The sequence below is a fragment of the Pseudophryne corroboree genome, chromosome 6 (genome assembly GCF_028390025.1).
Source record: "Pseudophryne corroboree isolate aPseCor3 chromosome 6, aPseCor3.hap2, whole genome shotgun sequence".
NCBI classification, from domain to species: Eukaryota; Metazoa; Chordata; class Amphibia; order Anura; family Myobatrachidae; genus Pseudophryne; species Pseudophryne corroboree.
In genome coordinates, this window is record NC_086449.1 from 796,428,568 (window position 1) to 796,453,252 (window position 24,685).

The 24,685-nt window shown below is 47.9% G+C and overlaps 1 protein-coding gene across 2 annotated transcripts in view; it reads right to left on the bottom strand.

The window, feature by feature from the left end:
• ATXN10 (ataxin 10) overlaps positions 1–24,685 on the bottom strand; it is a 345,162-nt gene that overhangs the window by 128,747 nt on the left and 191,730 nt on the right. For both annotated transcript variants that reach the window (XM_063928886.1, XM_063928887.1), the window contains exon 6: positions 879–959. In XM_063928886.1, the coding sequence (XP_063784956.1) occupies positions 879–959 (81 nt within the window). The remainder of the gene's footprint in view (positions 1–878; positions 960–24,685) is intronic.

The window sequence follows — 24,685 nt, forward strand, 5'->3', positions numbered from 1 at the left end:
AGGTGGCTGTCTAGCTGAATAATGGGAAATGCTTTCTCTCAGGCGGCTACCTAGCTGTATAATGGGAAATGCTTTCTCTTAGGCGGCTACTTAGCTGAATAATGGGCAGTGCTTTCGCTCAGACAGCTACCTAGCTGTATAATGGGCAATGCTTTCTCTCAGGCAGCTACCTAACTGTATAATGGGCAATGATTTCTCTCAGGTGGCTACCTAGCTGTATAATGGGCAATGCTTTCTCTCAGGTGGCTACCTAGCTGTATAATGGGCAATGATGTCTCTCAGAGGCTACCTAGCTATATAATGGGAAATGCTTTCTCTCACGGGGCTACCTAGATGCATCATGGGAAATGCTTTATAATGGCCAATGCTTTCTCTCAGGCGGACATAAGTCTTTACAGTTTCCTGCCTCACCAGTGAGGTACCTGTGTAAATGTACTTTTTATTACATACTGTATTACTGTAAGGACAAGTGCTTATAGCTATTTCATTTTAATTGTTATGCTTCACTTTTTATATTTTTAAGAACTTCTGCAGTATTACGACTACGGACAATCTGAAAATATTATATTTCCGGTATTTGTTAACACTTAAACGCTTTGGTCCAATCTGTTAGGAAAGGGGATCGTACATCTAGTCCTTTTGAGACTCCTCTACAGTAATGGTGCCAACCTGGCTCCTGTGATCTTACATACGTCGATGCCAGCTTGTGGTTGAGAAATAATGTTAACCAACCAATTTAAAACCATTACAGACATGGAAACATGTATTTAAGGAATCTGTGCCAGCTTTGAAACCACACTGTTTTTAAATCATGCCAAAAAGGGTACACATTGCGGGATGCTGAACGTACACAGTTGGATTGGCTAATGTGGGATTACCTGTCAGAATGGCTCTGCTCGGCAAACATTTGCTTTACCAGCTCCGGGCACCTCAGGAAGCGATCTGTTACAATCAGGTGTCTGAAAGGGAAAACAGTTTGGCTTAATGTAACGGACAAGAAACTGCTCAATGCACATTCCAGGTTAAAGCAACATTAAATAGATTCCGGACTGATTTTTAAAGGGTCTGGGGGGATGTTTCGGAGTGCATGGGGCTGTAACCATTAAAAAAAACAGATGCTGGGTACTTTTTCTAGAAGGGCTTAGAAAAATCAAATAAAAGTGGTTGCTATGGGTTACAACACCTTTTACCTGTGCACCATGTTTCAAAAACTTCCCTAAATATGTGCTGCGGAGTTTTTGCTCATAGAAGCAGGATCTTTGGATCTAAGAGATATTTAATTTTGATAGTTTCTACCATTGTCAATGACAAAGGGGTTCTCTATACCACTGAAGGGATGCAGGGAGATTGATGACAATCTCTAAGGGGACGCCAAAAAGGGGCGAAGAATGGCTAGGTAGGACCAGTAAGTGATTGTCATGCGATCGTTCCCTTCAGTTTTGGATTGCTAAACATCCTCCAAGTGCTCTGCTTGCACCCACAGTTCTACAACAGTTTAATTGGCTCTAGGGTTTGTGCACTGCTGCTGTGTTAGGGAAATTAGATTGTAAGCTCTACTGCGTCAGGGGGTCATATGAATAAACTATCTAACTGCACAGTGCTGCATAAGTTGGCGTAATATAAATTAGGGATAATCATAAACTGACCCATTTAGTGCTACTTTAAAGCATATTGTGAAGTGGCTTGCAACTGGTTCATCTCCAAATACCTCTCTATCCTATGACAATCCATTCCAGCAAATAATGGGATTTTGGTACCTACCGGTAAATCCTTTTCTTTTAGTCCGCAGAGGATGCTGGGGACTCCAAAAGGACCATGGGGTATAGACGGATTCGCAGGAGCTTGGGCACACTATAAAGACTTAAACTGGGTGTGAACTGGCTCCTCCCTCTATGCCCCTCCTCCAGACCTCAGTTAGAAAACTGTGCCCAGGAGAGATGGACATTTCGAGGAAAGAATTTATAAACACGGTGAGTGTCCTACCAGCTCACACCACGAACATACCGCAGAACGTGGCATACAATAGAAAACCAGCCTACGGCAAGAAAAAGACACAGCCACATGCTGAGAGAATATGTAACACAACCTGTGCGCCAACACAACCAATAATAAGACACCGCATGCAATGGCATGAACATCGTCAGCAACAGCCTGACAGAGAAGAAACACCACTAGAGTGTAACCAAAACAATAACTGCAGACACAGGACGCACTGGGACGAAAAGGATTTACTGGTAGGTACCAAAATCCTATTTTCTCATACATCCTAGAGGATGCAGGGGACTCCAAAAGGACCATGGGGTCAATACCAAAGCTCCAGAACGGGCGGGAGAGTGCGGACGACTCTGCAGCACCGATTGAGCAAACAAAAAGGTCCCCCTCAACCAGGGTATCAACCTTGTAGAGCCTAGCAAACGCGTTTGAACCCCACCAAGTATCCACTCAGCAGAGTTGAACCACGAGACTCCTCGGGCCTCCGTCCAGGAGGAGCCCATCTTCCCAGAAAAATGGGCCTCCACCGACTTCGGTGACGGCAATCCAGCCGCAGACCGAACATGCCAAATAGCATCACAGAGCCAACACATAACCGACTGCATAACACAGTCACCCAAACCATACTGGGAACATACCAGACAAACAGAACCCCTGTTTCTCCAATCTGAACCAAAATGGCGACCTAAATATTCAAATCCCTGGCTACATCAAGAGAATTTGAATCAGCTAATTCCTAAGTAACCGCCGGCATCAAAATAGGCCAATTTCTGCGAAACCCAGAAACCACTCTCGGCAGAACTACTAACCGAGTTCTCAAATCCTTTCAATCCACATGAAAGATCAAACAAGGCTCTTGTGAGACAAAACCACCACTGCTGCTCCCTCCCGTTCGCAGCACACTGGCGGGGCGGGTACCGGAGTACGTCCCCCGCCAGTGAACAACGTATTATATGCTGCCCAGGGCGCTCCCCCCCAGCGCCCTGCACCCTGCAGGCCGAAGGTATGTATGGGAGCAGGGAGCGCAGTGCTACCGCTGTCGCTCCCACCCTGCGGCACACTGGCGGGGTGAACATACCCCCTGCCCAGGCATCTAAATATGTCCCCCCGCCAGCATTTAGCCCCTCCGTAACATGCCCCCAGGGCGCTCCCCCTCAGTGCCCTGCACCCTGCCAGAGACGTTGGTGTGTGGGAGCCTGGAGCGCAGCACTACCGCTGCTGTTACCTCCGTTACTGAAGTCTTCTGCCGTCACTGAAGTCTTCTTTTCTTCCAATACTCACCCGTCTTCTTTCTTCTGGCTTCTGTGAGGGGATTGACGGCACGGCTCCGGGAACAAGCAGCTAGGCGCACCAAGTGATCGAACCCTCTGGAGCTAATTGTGTCCAGTAGCCGAGAAGCAGAGCCTTTAAACTAAGAAAAAAATAAGATTTTACTTACCGGTAAATCTATTTCTCGTAGTCCATAGTGGATGCTGGGGACTCCGTAAGGACCATGGGGAATAGCGGGCTCCGCAGGAGACTGGGCACTCTAAAGAAAGATTTAGTACTATCTGGTGTGCACTGGCTCCTCCCTCTATGTCCCTCCTCCAGACCTCAGTTAAGAAAACTGTGCCCGGAAGAGCTGACCTTACAAGGAAAGGATTTTGGAATCCAGGGTAAGACTCATACCAGCCACACCAATCACACCGTATAACTCGTGATAAACTTACCCAGTTAACAGTATGAACAATAACAGAGCATCAGATAAACCCTGATGCAATTATAACATAACCCTTATTTAAGCAATAACTATATACAAGCATTGCAGAAAAAGTCCGCACTTGGGACGGGCGCCCAGCATCCACTACGGACTACGAGAAATAGATTTACCGGTAAGTAAAATCTTATTTTCTCTAACGTCCTAGTGGATGCTGGGGACTCCGTAAGGACCATGGGGATTATACCAAAGCTCCCAAACGGGCGGGAGAGTGCGGATGACTCTGCAGCACCGAATGGGCAAACACAAGGTCCTCCTCAGCCAGGGTATCAAACTTGTAGAATTTTGCAAATGTGTTTTGAACCCGACCAAGTAGCAGCTCGGCAAAGCTGTAATGCCGAGACCCCTCGGGCAGCCGCCCAAGAAGAGCCCAACTTCCTTGTGGAATGGGCTTTCACTGATTTTTGGATGCGGCAATCCAGCCGCAGAATGTGCCTGCTGAATCGTGTTACAGATCCAGCGAGCAATAGCTTGCTTTGAAGCAGGAGCACCCACTTTGGTGGATGCATACAGGATAAACAGCGAGTCAGTCTTCCTGACCCCAGCCGGTCTGGTTACATAATTCTTCAAAGCCCGGACTACGTCAAGCAACTTGGAATCTTCCAAGTCACAAGTAGCCGCAGGCACAACAATAGGTTGGTTCAAATGAAAAGATGACACCACCTTTTGCAGAAAATTGCGGACGAGTCCGCAATTCTGCCCTGTCCATCTGGCAAACCAGATAGGGGCTTTTACATGACAAAGCCGCCAATTTTGACACACGCCTAGCCGGAGCCAAGGCCAACAGCATGACCACTTTCCACGTGAGATACTTTAGCTCCACAGTCGTAAATGGCTCAAAACAGTGGGATTTCAGGAAACCCAACACCACGTTAAGATCCCAAAGTGCCACTGGTGGCACAAAAGAGCGCTGAATATGCAGCACTCCCTTAACAAACGTCTGAACCTCAGGCAGTGAAGCCAGTTCTCTTTGAAAGAAAATGGATAGAGCCGAAATCTGGACCTGTATGGACCCTAATTTTAGGCCCATAGTCACTCCTGACTGTAGGAAGTGCAGGAATCGACCCAGCTGGAATTCTTCTGTAGGGCCTTCCTGGCCTCACACCAAGCACATATTTTCGCCATATACGGTGATAATGCTTTGCTGTCACGTCCTTCCTAGCCTTCATCAGCGTAGGAAAAACTGCATCCGGAATGCCTTTTTTCCACTAGGATCCGGTGTTCAACCGCCATGCCGTCAAACGCAGCCGCGGGAAGTCTTGGAACAGACAGGGCCCTTGTTGCAACAGGTCCTGTCTGAGAGGCAGAGGCCATGGGTCCTCTGTGAGCATTTCTTGCAGTTCCGGGTACCAAGTCCTTCATGGCCAATCCGGAACAATGAGTATTGTTCTCACTCCTCTTTTTCTTACAATTCTCAGCACCTTTGGTATGAGAGGAAGAGGAGGAAACACATAGACCGACTGGAACACCCACGGTGTTACTAGTGCGTCCACAGGCATCGCCTGAGGGTCCCTTGACCTGGCGCAATACCATTTTAGCTTTTTGTCGAGGCGGGACGCCATCATGTCCACCTGTGGCAGTTCCCGTCGATTTGCAATCTGCGTGAAGACTTCTTGGTGAAGTCCCCACTCTCCCGGGTGGAGGTCGTGCCTGCTGAGGAAGTCTGCTTCCCAGTTGTCCACTCCCGGAATGAACACTGCTGACAGTGTGCTTACGTGAATCTCCGCCCAGCGAAGAATTCTGGTGGCTTCTACCATCGCCACCCTGCTCCTTGTGCCGCCTTGGCGGTTTACATGAGCCACTGCGGTGATATTGTCTGACTGGATCAGAACCGGTTGGTCGCGAAGCAGGGTCTCCGCTTGACTTAGGGCGTTGTATATGGCCCTTAGTTCCAGGATATTGATGTGAAGGCAAGTCTCCTGCCTTGACCACAGCCCCTGGAAATTTCTTCCTTGTGTGACTGCCACCCACCCTCGGAGGCTTGCATCCGTGGTCACCAGGACCCAGTCCTAAATGCCGAATCTGCGACCTTCGAGAAGGTGAGCACTCTGCAGTCACTACAGGAGAGACACCCTTGCTCTGGGGGATAGGGTGATTAACCGATGCATCCGAAGATGTGATCCGGACCACTTGTCCAGTAAGTCCCATTGGAAGGTATGGAACCTGCCGAAGGGAATGGCCTCGTATGAAGACACCCTCCTTCCCAGGACTCGAGTGCAGTGATACACTGACACCAGTTTTAGTTTTAATAGATTCCTGACCAGTGTCACGAGCTCCTGTGCTCTCTCTATCGGGAGATAAACCTTTTTCTGGTCTGTGTCTAGGATCATGCCTAGGAGAGGCAGATGAGCTGTAAGAACCAACTGCGACTTTGGAATATATAGAATCCAGCCATGTTGCCGTTTCACTGCCAGAGAAAGTGATACGCTGTTCAGCAACTGCTCTCTTGATCTCGCTTTTAAGAGGAGATCGTCCAAGTACGTGACAATAGTGACACCTTGCTTCCGCAGGAGCACCATCATATCCGCCATTACCTTGTTGAATATTCTCAAGGCCGTGGAGAGACCAAACGGCAACGTTTGAAATTGGTAATGACCATCTCGTACCGCAATTCTGAGGTACGCCTGATGAGGTGGATAAATGGGGACATGAAGGAATGCCTCCTTTATGTCCCGAGTCACCATAAAATCTCCCCTTTTCAGGCTTGCAATCACCGCTCTTAGCGATTCCAACTTGAACTTGAACCCTTTCAGGTATATGTTCAGGGATTTTAAATTCAATATGGGTCCGACCGAACCGTCTGGTTTCGGGACTACAACATGGTCGAATAATAACCCCCTCCTTGTTGAAGGAGAGGAACCTTGACCACCACCTGTTGAAGATACAATTTATGAATTGCAGTTAACATTGTTTCCCTCTCGTGGGGGGAAGCCGGCAGGGCCGTCGGTGAGGGGGCATCTTCTCAAAGTCCAGCTTGTATCCCCGAGACACAATATCTATTGCCCAGGGATCTAACAGGGAGTGAACCCACTTGTGGCTGAACTTACGAAGGCGTGCCCCCACCGGGCCTAGCTCCGCCTGTGGAGCCCCAGCGACATGCGGTGGATTTTTGTAGAGGCCGGGGAGGACTTCTGTACCTGGGAACTAGCTGTGTTGTGCAGCTTCTTTCCTCTGCCCCCCGCCTCTGGCAAGAAAGGACGCACCTCGGACTTTCTTGTTTCTTTATTCGAAAGGCTGCATTTGATAATGTCGTGGTTTCGTAGGCTGTGTAGGAATATAAGGCAAACTATCAGAATTACCAGCTATAGCTGTGGAGACCAGGTCCGAGAACCCTTCTCCACACAATCCTCAGCCTTCCAAATGCCTCTTAAGTCGGCATCATCTGTCTATTGCATATTCTACAGGACACGTCAAGCAGAAATCGACATAGATTTGACTCTAGGACCCAGTATACTCATGTCTCTTTGGGCATGTTTTATATATATATATATATATATATATATATATATATATATACATATACATACCTATCACTTAAGACAGCATCTTTAATATATATATATACTTCTATATATACACATATATATATATATATATATATATATATATATATATATATATATATCTATATGCATACTAGGGTCTCAATCTCTGCTGATAAGGTACCTGTCCACGCTGCCACAGCGCTATAAACCCATGCCGACACAATCGCCGGTCTGAGTAGTATACTAGAATGTGCACGCTATCTGCAGGATCCCTGAGAATAGCTAGGGCCACCTTCTGGGCAAACGGGACACCCTAGGGGAAGATTGCCATCACATCCTGGCCCTAGTGGGGAAAGGATACTGCTTGTTTTGTGGGAAGCTGCAGTCTCTTGTCTGGAGTTTCCCGCTCTTTTTCCTCATGAGAGGAGGGAAATTTACCTCAGCTTTCTTCCCCTTAACATGTGTACCCTTGTGTCAGGGACAAATGAGTCATTAGTGATATGCAAATCCTCTTTTATTACAATAATCATATATTGAATACCTTTCAGCCATTTTGGCTGTAACTTTGCATTATCGTAGTCGACACTGGAGCCAAACTCCGTGTCAATATCAGTGTTTATTATTTTGGATAGTGAGCATTGTGAGACTCTGAAGGTCTCTGTGACATAGGGACAGACATGGGTAGATTTCCTGTCTGTTCTCTAATCTTTTGTGCAATAAATTCACCTCAGCACTTACACATATCCAAACAGGTGTCGGCGTTGTCGACGGAGACACCCTCTCACACACATATTTGCCCTATCTCCTCCTTAGGGGAGCCTTTTACCTCAGACATGTCGACACACACGTACCGACACACCACACACACAGGGGATGCTCTATTTGAAGACAGTTCCCCCACAAGGCCCTTCGGAGAGACAGAGAGAGAGTATGCCAGCACACACCCCAGCGCTGTATGACCCAGGAATCACACAGTAACTTAGTGTTAACCCAGTAGCTGCTGTATATATTGTTTTTGCACCAAATTGATATGCCCCCCCTCTCTTTTTACCCTCTTCTATTGCAGAGGAGAGCCTGGGGAGCTTCTCTCAGCGGATCTGTGGAGAGAAAATGGCGCTGGTGAGTGCTGAGGAAGAAGGCCCCGCCCCCTCAGCGGCGGGCTTCTGTCCCGTTTCTGTGTAAAAATAATGGCGGGGGCTCATACATATATACAGTGCGTGACTGTATATATGTATAATTTTGCCAAAAGGTATCCTAATTGCTGCCCAGGGCGCCCCCCCCCCCCCCCCTGCGCCCTGCACCCTACATTGACCGGAGTGTGCTGTGTGCTGTGGGAGCAATGGCGCACAGCTGCAGTGCTGTGCGCTACCTTAAGTGAAGACAGGAGTTTTCAGCCGCCGATTCCGATGTCTTCATGCTTCTGCTGCTTCTGTTCTTCTGGCTCTGCGAGGGGGACGGCGGCGCGGCTCCGGGAACGGACGATCAAGGTTAGGTACCTGTGTTCGATCCCTCTGGAGCTAATGGTGTCCAGTAGCCTAAGCGGCGCTACCTAGCTGCCGTGAGTAGGTTTGCTTCTCTCCCCTCAGTCCCTCGTAGCAGAGAGTCTGTTGCCAGCAGAAGCTCTCTGAAAATAAAAAAACCTAACAAAATACTTTCTTTTCTAGCAAGCTCAGGAGAGCCCACTAGGAGCACCCAGCTCGGCCGGGCACAGATTCTAACTGGGGTCTGGAGGAGGGGCATAGAGGGAGGAGCCAGTGCACACCAGATAGTACTAAATCTTTCTTTAGAGTGCCCAGTCTCCTGCGGAGCCCGCTATTCCCCATGGTCCTTACGGAGTCCCCAGCATCCACTAGGACGTTAGAGAAAGTAGGTCTTGCTTCTCTCCCCTCAGTCCCTCGATGCAGGGAGCCTGTAACCAGCAGGTCTTCCTGAAAATAAAAAACCTAATATAAAGTCTTTCAGAGAAACTCAGGAGAGCTCCCCTAGTGTGTGACCCATCACTCCTGGGCACAAAGTCTAACTGAGGGCTGGAGGAGGGGCATAGAGGGAGGAGCCAGTTCACACCCAGTTTAAGTCTTTATAGTGTGCCCAAGCTCCTGCGGATCCGTCTATACCCCATGGTCCTTTTGGAGTCCCCAGCATCCTCTAGGACGTATGAGAAATAAAATAACGTACACCGAGATTCCAGCAGACATTGATAGGGGGTACTTCAAGCTTCCATATATAAACATTCCACAATGTATTAGTACAGCTTAGAAAATATCTCAAACTGCTTAATGACTCCTATAAAGCCTTAGAGACTTTAGAGAACGACCACCCCTGATATGCCCCCAAATAACCAGCCTGTACAATCGGCGATGGCAAAGGGATCTAGACAAATGGTTCCTACCCCCTCTTGAGATGTATATAGTAAATGCAGCACCGATTGCTCAGCTAGGACAAGGTGGATCGCCCAGCTCTCCTTTAAGTATAGTGCCAGTGATGGAGCTTTTGCATGCCTTGTAGTCATGATAATGGTCCACCAGTATCCAGAAGCAAGCAGCCTAAATAGCAAGGGTTATTCAAAAGGCGGACAATCCCAAATCAGCTGTTTACTAGCAGTTCCCAATACTTCTTAGAACAATCTAGGAAAAGATCTGTAATGCGGCCAATTTTCCTTGGCTTGTAAAAACTTGGCTTTAAACTTACGCTATGTAAGTGATGTCACTTTCCAGTGCACTACCTTATGTGGCTGTATACAGCGTTGTCATGGTTTGCATTCACAGAGCTACTGTATATATATATATATTTACATATATATAATTACACATATACATACACACACACCACATGGCACCTTCCTTCCCAGCAGCCGCCTGCATTCCTAAAAACTGCTTAGAACAAAACTATTTTCTGTAGTAGTAATAAATGCAAAAACGGAATGTGCTTAATCTCTGAAGAAATATGATAACTCTGTTGGATACTACTGAGTGGGTTGGAGGTGTCTGCAGTCTGCGCAAATCGTCTTAGCAAATTTATAAAGATAGGCAAACGCTTTTGATAGCCATGAGCAGGAGTTAGACAGTTTGGGGGGGGGTTTATAGCCGTAATACATTTTCTCAGAAGGTGCTCAGCAATTTGCTTCAATTTTTCGCCTTAGTTAAGTCTTAATTTTGTCTTAATTCTGTATTCGTCAAACACTTGTCTTTATAAATATATTTCAGTACGTACACCCATGCAGACATAGCATATAGGGTGTGGTTCATCAAATCGACAGTGTCTAGGTCGACAATGTTTAGGTCGACCACTATAGGTCGACAGTCACTAGGTCGACAGGGTTTCTAGGTCGACATGTGCTAGGTCGACAGGTCTAAAGGTCGACATGAGGTTGTTGTTGTTTTTTGGGTGACGTTTTCTTCGTAGAGTGACCGGGATCCCAAATTAGTGCACCGCGTCCCCTCGCATGGCTCGCTTCGCTCGCCATGCTTCGGGCATGGTGCCTTCGCTCCGCTACCGCTTCGCTCGGCACACTTTACCGTTCCAATCGTAGTCCACGTGGATCGTTAAGTATGAAAAAATAAAAAAAAATAAGATTTTACTCACCGGTAAATCTATTTCTCGTAGTCCGTAGTGGATGCTGGGAACTCCGAAAGGACCATGGGGGATAGCGGCTCCGCAGGAGTCTGGGCACAACTAAAAGAAAGCTTTTAGACTACCTGGTGTGCACTGGCTCCTCCCACTATGACCCTCCTCCAAGCCTCAGTTAGGATACTGTGCCCGGAAGAGCTGACACAATAAGGAAGGATTTTGAATCCCGGGTAAGACTCATACCAGCCACACCAATCACACCGTACAACACGTGATACCATATCCAGTTAACAGTATGAAACAAAACTGAGCCTCTCAACAGATGGCTCATAACAATAACCCGTTATTAAACAATAACTATGTACAATTATTGCAGACAATCCGCACTAGGGACGGGCGCCCAGCATCCACTACGGACTACGAGAAATAGATTTACCGGTGAGTAAAATCTTATTTTCTCTAACGTCCTAGTGGATGCTGGGAACTCCGAAAGGACCATGGGGATTATACCAAAGCTCCCAAACGGGCGGGAGAGTGCGGATGACTCTGCAGCACCGAATGAGAGAACTCAAGGTCCTCCTCAGCCAGGGTATCAAATTTGTAGAATTTTGCAAACGTGTTTGCCCCTGACCAAGTAGCAGCTCGGCAAAGTTGTAAAGCCGAGACCCTTCGGGCAGCCGCCCAAGATGAGCCCACCTTCCTTGTAGAATGGGCTTTAACTGATTTAGGACGCGGCAGTCCAGCCGCAGAATGCGCCAGCTGAATTGTGCTACAAATCCAGCGAGCAATAGTCTGCTTAGAAGCAGGAGCACCCAGTTTGTTGGATGCATACAGGATAAATAGCGAGTCAGTTTTCCTGACTCCAGCCGTCCTGGAAACATAAATTTTCAAGGCCCTGACTACGTCCAGCAACTTGGAATCCTCCACGTTACTAGTAGCCGCAGGCACTACAATAGGTTGGTTCAAGTGAAAAGCTGATACCAGGGAGAAACTGGGGACGAGTCCTCAATTCTGCCCTATCCATATGGAAAATCAGATAAGGGCTTTTGCATGACAAAGCCGCCATTTCTGAAACACGCCTGGCCGAAGCCAAGGCCAATAACATGACCACTTTCCACGTGAGATATTTAAGATCCACGGTCTTCAGTGGTTCAAACCAATGTGATTTTAGGAAATTCAACACCACGTTGAGATCCCAGGGTGCCACTGGAGGCACAAAAGGGGGCTGAATATGCAGCACTCCTTTTACAAATGTCTGAACTTCAGGTAGTGAAGCTAGTTCTTTTTGGAAGAAAATCGACAGAGCCGATATCTGCACCTTAATGGAGCCTAATTTTAGGCCCATAGACACTCCTGTCTGTAGGAAGTGCAGAAATCGACCCAGCTGAAATTCCTCTGTTGGGGCCTTATTGGCCTCACACCAAGCAACATATTTCCGCCATATGCGGTGATAATGTTTTACAGTTACATCTTTCCTGGCTTTAATCAGCGTAGGAATGACATCCTCCGGAATGCCTTTCTCCTTTAGGATCCGGTGTTCAACCGCCATGCCGTCAAACGCAGCCGCGGTAAGTCTTGGAACAGACAGGGCCCCTGCTGCAGCAGGTCCTGTCTGAGCGGCAGAGGCCATGGGTCCTCTGAGATCATCTCTTGAAGTTCCGGGCACCACGCTCTTCTTGGCCAATCCGGAACCACGAGAATTGTCCTTACTCCTCGTTTTCTTATTATTCTCAGTACATACCTTTGGTATGTACCGACCGGTACACCCACGGTGTCACCAGAGCGTCCACCGCTATCGCCTGAGGGTCCCTTGACCTGGCGCAATATCTCTCTAGTTTTTTGTTTAGGCGGGACGCCATCATGTCCACCTGTGGCCGTTCCCAACGATTTACAATCAGTGTGAAGACTTCTGGATGAAGTCCCCACTCTCCCGGGTGGAGATCGTGTCTGCTGAGGAAGTCTGCTTCCCAGTTGTCCACTCCCGGAATGAACACTGCTGACAGTGCTAACACGTGATTTTCCGCCCATCAGAGGATCCTTGTGGCTTCTGCCATCGCCGTCCTGCTTCTTGTGCCGCCCTGTCGGTTTACATGGGCGACTGCCGTGATGTTGTCTGATTGGATCAGTACCGGCTGGTTTTGAAGCAGGGATTTTGCCTGACTTAGGGCATTGTAAATGGCCCTCAGTTCTAGAATATTTATGTGTAGGGAAGTCTCCTGACTCGACCATAGTCCTTGGAAGTTTCTTCCCTGTGTGACTGCCCCCCAGCCTCGAAGGCTGGCATCCGTGGTCACCAGGACCCAGTCCTGTATGCCAAATCTGCGGCCCTCTAGAAGATGAGCACTCTCCAGCCACCACAGTAGAGACACCCTGGTTCTTGGAGACAGGGTTATTAGCCGATGCATCTGAAGATGCGATCCGGACCATTGGTCCAACAGGTCCCACTGAAAGATTCTGGCATGGAACCTGCCGAAAGGAATTGCTTCGTAAGAAGCCACCATCTTTCCCAGGACTCGCGTGCAGTGATGCACCGACACCTGTTTTGGTTTCAGGAGGTTTCTGACTAGAGACGACAGCTCCATGGCTTTTTCCTCTGGGAGAAACACTTTTTTCTGGACTGTGTCCAGAATCATTCCCAGGAACAGTAGACGTGTCGTCGGAACCAGCTGTGACTTTGGAAGATTTAGAATCCAACCGTGCTGGTGTAGCACCTCCTGAGATAGTGCTACTCCTACCAACAACTGCTCCTTGGATCTCGCCTTTATTAGGAGATCGTCCAAGTATGGGATAATTAAAACTCCCTTTTTTCGAAGGAGTATCATCATTTCCGCCATTACCTTGGTAAACACCCTCGGTGCGGTGGACAGACCAAACGGCAGCGTCTGGAATTGGTAATGGCAATTCTGTACCGCAAATCTGAGGTACTCCTGGTGAGGATGGTAAATGGGGACATGCAGGTAAGCATCCTTGATGTCCAGGGATACCATGTAATCCCCCTCGTCTAGACTTGCAATAACCGCCCTGAGCGATTCCATCTTGAACTTGAATTTTTTTATGTATGTGTTCAAGGATTTCAAATTTAAAATAAGAATTTACTTACCGATAATTCTATTTCTCATAGTCCGTAGTGGATGCTGGGATTCCGTCAGGACCATGGGGAATAGCGGGCTCCGCAGGAGACAGGGCACATCTAAATAAAGCTTTTAGGATCACATGGTGCGTACTGGCTCCTCCCCCTATGACCCTCCTCCAAGCCTCAGTTAGGTACTGTGCCCGGACGAGCGTACACAATAAGGAAGGATCTTGAATCCCGGGTAAGACTCATACCAGCCACACCAATCACACCGTACAACTTGTGATCTGAACCCAGTTAACAGTATGATAACAAAAAACGAAGTAGCCTCTGAAAAGATGGCTCACAACAATAGTAATAACCCGATCTTTGTAACAATAACTATGTACAAGTATTGCAGACAATCCGCACTTGGGATGGGCGCCCAGCATCCACTACGGACTATGAGAAATAGAATTATCGGTAAGTAAATTCTTATTTTCTCTAACGTCCTAGTGGATGCTGGGACTCCGTCAGGACCATGGGGATTATACCAAAGCTCCCAAACGGGCGGGAGAGTGCGGATGACTCTGCAGCACCGAATGAGAGAACTCCAGGTCCTCCTTAGCCAGAGTATCAAATTTGTAAAATTTTACAAACGTGTTCTCCCCTGACCACGTAGCTGCTCGGCAAAGTTGTAATGCCGAGACCCCTCGGGCAGCCGCCCAAGATGAGCCCACTTTCCTTGTGGAGTGGGCCTTTACAGATTTAGGCTGTGGCAGACCTGCCACAGAATGTGCAAGTTGGATTGTGCTACAGATCCAACGTGCAATCGTCTGTTTAGACGCAGGAGCACCCATCTTGTTGGGTGCATACAATATAAACAACGAGTCAGATTTTCTGACTCCAGCTGTCCTTGAAATATATATTTTTAATGCTCTGACAACGTCCAGTAACTTGGAGTCCTCCAAGTCGCTAGTAGCCGCAGGCACCACAATAGGCTGGTTCAAGTGAAAAGCCGAAACCACCTTAGGGAGAAAATGAGGACGTGTCCGCAGTTCTGCCCTGTCCGAATGGAAAATCAGATATGGGCTTTTGTATGATAAAGCCGCCAACTCTGAAACTCTCCTGGCTGAAGCCAGGGCCAATAGCATGGTTACCTTCCATGTAAGGTATTTTAAATCTACCGATTTTAGAGGCTCAAACCAATGAGATTTGAGAAAATTCAAAACTACGTTCAAATCCCACGGTGCCACTGGAGGCACTATTGGGGGTTGTATATGTAGTACACCTTTGACAAAAGTTTGTACTTCAGGCACTGATGCCAATTCCTTCTGGAAGAAGATTGATAAGGCCGAAATTTGAACTTTAATGGACCCCAATTTTAGGCCCATAGACAATCCTGCTTGCAGGAAATGTAAGAATCGACCCAATTGAAATTCTTCCGTTGGAGCCTTCTTGGCCTCACACCACGCAACATATTTCCGCCAAATGCGGTGATAATGTTGTACAGTCACTTCCTTTCTAGCCTTAATCAATGTAGGAATAACTTCCTCTGGAATGCCCTTTTCTTTTAGAATCCGGCGTTCAACCGCCATGCCGTCAAACGCAGACGCGGTAAGTCTTGGAACATACAAGGTCCCTGCTGAAGCAGATCCCTTCTTAGAGGTAGAGGCCACGGATCCTCCGTGAACATCTCTTGAAGTTCCGGATACCAAGTTCTTCTTGGCCAGTCCGGAGCCACCAGTATTGTTCTTACTCCTCTTTTCCGTATAATTCTCAGTACCTTTGGTATGAGAGGCAGAGGAGGGAACACATACACTGACTGGCACACCCACGGTGTTACCAGAGCGTCCACAGCTATTGCCTGAGGGTCTCTTGACCTGGCGCAATATCTGTCCAATTTTTTGTTGAGGCGAGACGCCATCATGTCCACCTTTGGTTTTTCCCAACGGTTCACAATCATGTGGAAGACTTCTGGATGAAGTCCCCACTCTCCCGGGTGAAGGTCGTGTCTGCTGAGGAAGTCTGCTTCCCAGTTGTCCACTCCCGGGATGAACACTGCTGACAGTGCTATGACATGATTCTCCGCCCAGCGCAGAATCCTTGCAGCTTCTGTCATTGCTCTTCTGCTTCTCGTGCCGCCTTGTCGGTTTACGTGGGCGACTGCCGTGATGTTTTCCGACTGGATCAACACCGGCTGACCCTGAAGCAGCGATTTTGCCAGGCTTAGAGCATTGTAGATCGCTCTTAGCTCCAGTATATTTATGTGAAGGGACGTCTCCAGGTTTGACCACACGCCCTGGAAGTTTCTTCCCTGTGTGACTGCTCCCCAGCCTCGTAGGCTGGCATCCGTAGTCACCAGGACCCAGTCCTGTATGCCGAATCTGCGGCCCTCTAACAGATGGGCACTCTGCAACCACCACAGGAGAGACAACCTTGTTCTTGGTGACAGTGTTATCCGCTGATGCATGTGCAGATGCGATCCGGACCATTTGTCCAGCAGATCCCACTGAAATGTCCGTGCATGGAATCTGCCGAATGGAATCGCTTCGTAAGAAGCCACCATCTTTCCCAGGACTCTTGTGCATTGATGTACTGACACAGTTCCTGGTTTTAGGAGGTTCCTGACAAGTTCGGATAACTCCCTTGCTTTCTCCTCCGGGAGAAACACCTTTTTCTGAACCGTGTCCAGAATCATTCCCAGGAACAGCAGACGAGTTGTCGGGGTCAATTGAGATTTTGGAAGATTCAGAATCCACCCGTGTTGCTGAAGCACTACCTGGGTTAGTGCTACACCGACTTCCAGCTGTTCTCTGGACTTTGCCCTTATCAGGAGATCGTCCAAGTAAGGGATAATTAATACGCCTTTTCTTCGTAGAAGAACCATCATTTCGGTCATTACCTTGGTAAAGACCCGAGGGGCCGTGGACAAACCAAACGGCAGCGTTTGAAACTGATAATGACAGTCTTGTATCACGAACCTGAGATACCCTTGGTGTGAGGGGTAAATTGGGACATGCAGATAAGCATCCTTTATGTCCAGGGACACCATGAAGTCCCCTTCTTCCAGATTCGCTATCACTGCTCTGAGTGACTCCATCTTGAACTTGAATTTCTGTATGTACAGGTTCAAGGATTTCAGGTTTAGAATAGGTCTTACCGAACCGTCCGGCTTCGGTACCACAAATAGTGTGGAATAATACCCCTTTCCCTGTTGTAGGAGGGGTACCTTGACTATCACCTGCTGAGAATACAGCTTGTGAATGGCTTCCAAAACCGACGTCCTTTCTGAGGGAGACGTTGGTAAAGCAGACTTTAGGAACCGGCGAGGGGGAGACCTTTCGAACTCCAACATGTAACCCTGAGATATTATCTGCAGGATCCACGGGTCCACTTGTGAGCGAGCCCACTGATTGCTGAAAATCTTGAGTCGACCCCCCACCGCTCCTGAGTCCGCTTGTAAAGCCCCAGCGTCATGCTGATGGCTTTGTAGAACCCGGGGCGGGCTTCTGGTCCTGGGCAGGGGCTGCTTGCTGCCCTCTCTTACCCTTTCCTCTGCCTCGCGGCAGATAAGACTGTCCTTTTGGTCGCTTGTTTTTATAGGAGCGAAAGGACTGCGGCTGAAAAGACGGTGTCTTTTTCTGTTGGGAGGGGGTCTGAGGTAAAAAAGTGGATTTGCCGGCAGTTGCCGTGGCCACCAGGTCCGAAAGACCGACCCCAAATAATTCCTCTCCTTTATATGGCAATACTTCCATATGCCTTTTGGAATCCGCATCACCTGACCACTGTCGCGTCCATAAACTTCTTCTGGCAGATATGGACATCGCGCTTACTCTTGATGCTAGAGTACAAATATCCCTCTGAGCATCTCGCATATAAAGAAAAGCATCCTTTAATTGCTCTAGAGTCAATAAAATACTGTCCCTATCCAGGGTATCAATATTTTCAGTCAGAGAATCCAACCACACTACCCCAGCACTGCACATCCAGGCTGAGGCTATTGCCGGTCGCAGTATAACACCAGTATGTGTGTATATACTCTTCAGTGTAGTTTCCAGCCTCCTATCTGCTGGATCCTTGAGGGCGGCCGTATCAGGAGACGGCAACGCCACTTGCTTTGATAAACGTGTGAGCGCCTTATCCACCCTAGGGGGTGTTTCCCAGCGCGCCCTAACCTCTGGTGGGAAAGGGTATAATGCCAATAACTTCTTGGAAATTAGCAGTTTTCTATCTGGGTTAACCCACGCTTCGTCACACACGTCATTCAATTCCTCTGATTCTGGAAAAGCTACAGGTAGTTTTTTCACCCCCCACATAATACCCCTTTTTGAGGTACCAGCAGTATCAGAGATCTGCAAAGCCTCCTTCATTGCCGTGATCATATAACGTGTGGCCCTATTGGAAAATACGTTTGTTTCTTCACCGTCGACACTAGATTCATCTGTGTCGGTACCCGTGTCGACTGACTGAGGTAAGGGACGTTTTACAGCCCCTGACGGTGTCTGAGACGCCTGAGCCGGTACTAACTGGTTTTCCGGCCGTCTCATTTCGTCAACTGACTTTTGTAATGTGCTAACATTATCACGTAATTCCATAACTAAAGCCATCCATTCCGGTGTCGACTCCCTAGGGGGTGACATCACCATTACCGGCAATTGCTCTGCCTCCACACCAACATCGTCCTCATACATGTCGACACACACGTACCGACACACAGCAGCCACACAGGGAATGCTCTAATCGAAGACAGGACCCTCTTAGCCCTTTGGGGAGACAGAGGGAGAGTTTGCCAGCACACACCAAAAACGCTATAAATGTATATAAACAACCCTAGAAGGTGTTTTTGATATAAGCGCTTTTAATATATCAATATCGCCAAATTATGCCCCCCTTCTCTTTGTTACCCTGTTTCTGTAGTGCAGTGCAGGGGAGAGTCCTGGGAGCCTTCCTCACCAGCGGAGCTGAGCAGGAAAATGGCGCTGAGTGCTGAGGAGAATAAGCTCCGCCCCTTTTTCGGCGGGCTTTTCTCCCGGGTTTTAAGAAAACTGGCCTGGGTTAAATACATACATATAGCCTTAATGGCTATATGTGATGTATTTATTTTGCCACTAAAGGTATTTAATATTGCTGCCCAGGGCGCCCCCAGCAGCGCCCTGCACCCTCCGTGACTGAATCCGTGAGACGTGTAGCAACAATGGCGCACAGCTGCAGTGCTGTGCGCTACCTTCATGAAGACTGAGGAGTCTTCTGCCGCCTGCTTTCCGGACCTCCGTCTTCAGCGTCTGTAAGGGGGATCGGCGGCGCGGCTCCGGGACGAACCCCAGGAGGACCTGTGTTCCGACTCCCTCTGGAGCTAAGTGTCCAGTAGCCTAAGACTCCAATCCATCCTGCACGCAGGTGAGTTGGAAATCTCTCCCCTAAGTCCCTCGATGCAGTGATCCTGTTGCCAGCAGGATTCACTGAGATTTAAACCTAAAAAAACTTTTTCTAAGCAGCTCTTTAGGAGAGCCACCTATATTGCACCCTTCTCGGACGGGCACAAAAACCTAACTGAGGCTTGGAGGAGGGTCATAGGGGGAGGAGCCAGTACGCACCATGTGATCCTAAAAGCTTTATTTAGATGTGCCCTGTCTCCTGCGGAGCCCGCTATTCCCCATGGTCCTGACGGAGTCCCAGCATCCACTAGGACGTTAGAGAAAATGGGTCTCACCGAACCGTCCGGTTTCGGTACCACAAACAGTGTGGAATAGTAACCCCGTCCTTGTTGAAGTAGGGGCACCTTGACTATCACGCGCTGGGAATACAGCTTGTGAATTGCCTCTAGCACAGCCTCCCTGTCCGAGGGAGTTGCTGGCAAGGCTGATTTGAGGAAACGGCGGGGGGGGGGGGGAAGACGCCTCGAATTCCAGCTTGTACCCCTGAGATACTACTTGAAAGATCCAGGGATCCACCTGTGAGCGAGCCCACTGATCGCTGAAATTTTTGAGGCGGCCCCCCACCGTACCTGGCCCTGCCTGTGGAGCCCCACCGTCATGCGGCGAACTTGGAAGAAGCGGGGGAGGACTTTTGCTCCTGGGAACTAGCTGTTTGTTGCAGCCTTTTTCCCCTACCTCTGCCTCTGGACAGAAAAGACCCGCCTTTTCCTCGCCTGTTTTTCTGGGTCCGAAAGGACTGTACCTGATAAAACGGCGTTTTTTTAGGCTGTGAGGGAACATGGGGTAAAAATGCTGACTTCCCAGCTGTCGCTGTGGAAACGAGGTCCGAGAGACCATCCCCGAATAACTCCTCACCCTTATAAGGCAAAACTTCCATGTGCCTTTTGGAATCTGCATCCCCTGTCCACTGCCGGGTCCATAAGCCTCTCCTAGCAGAAATGGACAATGCACTTATTTTAGATGCCAGCCGGCAGATCTCCCTCTGTGCATCTCTCATGTATAAGACTGAGTCTTTTATATGCTCTATGGTTAGCAGAATAGTGTCCCTGTCTAGGGTGTCAATATTTTCTGACAGGGAATCTGACCACGCAGCGGCAGCACTGCACATCCATGCTGACGCAATAGCTGGTCTAAGTATAATGCCTGTGTGTGTATATATAGACTTCAGGATTGCCTCCTGTTTTCTATCCGCAGGCTCCTTCAGGGCGGCCGTATCCGGAGACGGAAGTGCCACCTTTTTAGACAAACGTGTGAGCGCTTTATCCACCCTAGGAGGTGTTTCCCAACGTGCCCTATCCTCTGGCGGGAAAGGGAACGCCATTTGTAATTTTTTTGAGATTATCAATCTTTTATCAGGGAAAGCCCACGCTTCTTCACACACTTCATTTAATTCTTCAGATGGGGGAAAAACTACGGGTAGTTTTTTCTCCCCAAACATAATACCCTTTTTTGTGGTACCTGGGTTTAAATCTGAAATGTGTAACACCTCTTTCATTGCCTCAATCATGCAGCGAATGGCCTTAGTGGACATTAGATTAGACTCATCGTCGTCGACACTGGTATCAGTATCCGTGTCGACATCTGGGTCTGCCATCTGAGGTAGCGGGCGTTTTAGAGCCCCTGATGGCCTTTGAGACACCTGGGCAGGCACAAGCTGAGAAGCCGGCTGTCCCGCATTTGGCATGTCGTCAAATTTTTTGTGTAAGGAGTCGACACTTGCACGTAATTCCTTCCATAAAACCATCCACTCAGGTGTCTGCCCCGCAGGGGGTGACATAACTTCTACAGGCATCTGCTCCGCCTCCACATAATTTTCCTCCTCAAACATGTCGACACAGCCGTACCGACACACCGCACACACACCGGGAATGCTCTAAACAGAGGACAGGACCCCACAGAAGCCCTATGGGGAGACAGAGAGAGAGTATGCCAGCACACACCAGAGCGCTATATACTGCAGGGACTAACTGAATTATGTCCCCTATAGCTGCTCTAATATTTACTGCGCCTAAATTTAGTGCCCCCCTCTCTTTTTTACCCTTTTTCTGTAGTGTAGACTGCAGGGGAGAGCCAGGGAGCTTCCTTCCAGCGGAACTGTGAGGGAAAAATGGCGCCAGTGTGCTGAGGGGGATAGCTCCGCCCCTTTTTCGCGGACTATTCTCCCGCTTTTTTAAGGATTCTGGCAGGGGTAATTATCACATATATAGCCTCTGGGGCTATATATTGTGATGGTTTTGCCAGCCAAGGTGTTTTTATTGCTGCTCAGGGCGCCCCCCCCAGCGCCCTGCACCCTCAGTGACCGGAGTGTGAAGTGTGTATGAGAAGCAATGGCGCACAGCTGCAGTGCTGTGCGCTACCTTGGAGAAGACAGAAGTCTTCATGCCGCCGATTTTCCGGACTTCTTCTTGCTTCTGGCTCTGTAAGGGGGACGGCGGCGCGGCTCCGGGAACCGAACACCAAGGCCAGTTCCATGCGGTCGGTCCCTCTGGAGCTAATGGTGTCCAGTAGCCTAAGAAGCCCAAGCTAGCTGCAAGCAGGTAGGTTCGCTTCTTCTCCCCTTAGTCCCTCGTTGCAGTGAGCCTGTTGCCAGCAGGTCTCACTGTAAAATAAAAAACCTAAAATATACTTTCTTCTAAGAGCTCAGGAGAGCCCCTAGTGTGCATCCAGCTCGGCCGGGCACAAAAATCTAACTGAGGCTTGGAGGAGGGTCATAGTGGGAGGAGCCAGTGCACACCAGGTAGTCTAAAAGCTTTCTTTTAGTTGTGCCCAGACTCCTGCGGAGCCGCTATTCCCCATGGTCCTTTCGGAGTTCCCAGCATCCACTAGGACGTTAGAGAAAATAAAAAAAATGTGAAAAACTCATGTCGACCTTTAGACCTGTCGACCTAGCACATGTCGACCTAGAAACCCTGTCGACCTTCCATCCATGTCGACCTAGTGACTGTCGACCTATAGTGGTCGACCTAGACACTGTCGATCTTCAGACCGGATCCCAGCATATATTACACGGACAACTAAAAAATAAGTACTACTGATAAATCAGGGGAACATCTTCAAGTCAATAAATATCAATTTGTCAGATGGGTGCGGAAAACATTTACATAATACACGCTACAGTATCATAGCCGGGCACTTGGCGGGTAGCGATGATCACTTCTCACAATAAATCTGGATTCATTTTAAATTGAAACGTCTAGTAAAATACTCCCATTGTATTATAAAAAGTCACCTTGGGTTTCTGTGACCTGTATGAAAGCACTCAGTCTGTGACACCATGTTTTTATTTCATTACAGAAATCCTTGGTGACTTCTAATCATGGTTACAAACATTTTGGGACACCCTCTGGGAGATTCTGGAGGTGTGACAACTCTGGTGGGGTGTGGTGCTAGGAACTCCATCACTGCAGACCCTCTCCTGCTGTAAAATGCTGTGGCGTACTGCATTTTGCAGTGGAACTCAGGACCACGATGGACCGTCTCACGGTGAAACGCGTCATCCCAGCCCTGCCCACTTTATCGCAGAAGTGGACAGGAAGTGGGAGGATTATCCGCTCTCTTGGGATAGGACAATTATTTATAGCCTAGGCTTTACAACTGAAGTACATTATTCCTAATATATTCCATAAAATAAACATGATTCAAATTTGTCATGTGTCTAAATCCTAGAAAAGTAACTATTCGGGTATCATCCATGCCTCATTCCTGAAACGTGCATCAAATACAGGATGTATGATTGCTTATGGACTCAGTTGTGTATATGTTCCCTTCGTGATCAGGACCAGGAAGTGACATAACGAGAGGGCAGGAGAGAACTTCTTAATGTTTTATCCATTCTCAGTTTGTTTGAGGTTATTTTGTTTTATCTGTGCACCATTGTACCCTCGCCACACTTCGGGCTCGGTGTCTTGCTTCGCTCGCCACAGGTTACTATTCCAAATAGTTGGTGACATGGACCCAGGGGCTTGTGAGGAAAGGTCCTCTCCACGAAGGTTAACTAGACGCTACCTCATGGGTTGTTGGACTCATTGCACTGCTGCATTTTAAAAATTTCAATGACACGTTTTCAATATTACGGACAGTACAGCAGTACGGATGGTGTAATGGTTAGCATTACTGCCTCACTGCACTGAGGTCATGGGTTCAATCCCCACCATGGCCCTAACTTTGCGGAGTTTGTATATTCTCCCCGTACTTGCGTGGGTTTCCTCCGGGGACTCCAGTTTCCTCCCACAATCCAAAAATATACTGGTAGGTTAATTGGATCCCAACATAAATTAACCCTAGTATGAATGTGTGTGCGCATACATGTGTTAGGGAATAAAGATTGTAAGCTCCACTAGGGCAGGGACCGATGTGAATGGGCAAATAGTCTCGGTAAAGCGCTGCGGAATATGTGTGCGCTATATAAATAACTGGTAATAAATAAATATTACCCTGGTCCCTACTTCTCATGGATGTATGTATACAGTAAACACTCATTCGTTCTCACGTGGTTTAAGCATTTAACTATCATGTGCAGAAGGTATATAGTTCAAGCTACAGGAAAAAAAGATGGCATATCCTGTTAAAACCTAATCACAGGAGAGTTGACGTCTAACCATAATACATTAAAGTTTCCTTTTTAAATTAAGTGGATCCCAGTGACTTCAGAATTATGAATTAAGTCAACAACTTCATCTTAATTGACAAAATAAATAAAAAAGCACACACTTTACACACATTTCAGTGACACATCTCTAACAAGTCTGATACTTCGTAGAAGAACGCGGATGGAGGGTGGGACAGTATTCCCCAAAGATGTGGCACCATGTAGTGAGAAACTCATATCATTTTTCTGATTAAATGGACATATTTTGACATTGAAGGAAAGGCTACACAATACCGTTCTCTACCCTCCACAACTGAAGGGGACATTTTTATCTTAGGTTTCACTTTCAGTGGCTGCATCTAGTATTGGGTGACGTCCCATAGAACTCTTCCCTGCAGCTTAAAATCATTGGTGACGCCTATAGGGAATGGAAGGAATTAATAAGTGGTGACATATTACGCCAAGGGGGAAAAAAAATAATGTGTAAAATGTTCTACAACCCTCAACATAAATAAAATGCCAAATTCTGTATACTGTATATTCATCTCAACAAGCTAAATAACCATTAGCTGTATTACTGGTTCTTCTAAAGCAGCATAAGTTTTGTATTTACCTCAATCCCTACACGTCACTCATTGTAAACCTTTTACAAAACCCGGACTTAGCCTCGTAAATGGTTATACAGCCAGTTTGAGAGCGTAAGCTCTTAAGCCCGACTGTACAAACTAGAAGTACAGAGCGAGAAAGAAATACTTACAATTTAGACATTTGTGGGGCTAATAAACTTCTAGCAATGTTAGGAGACAA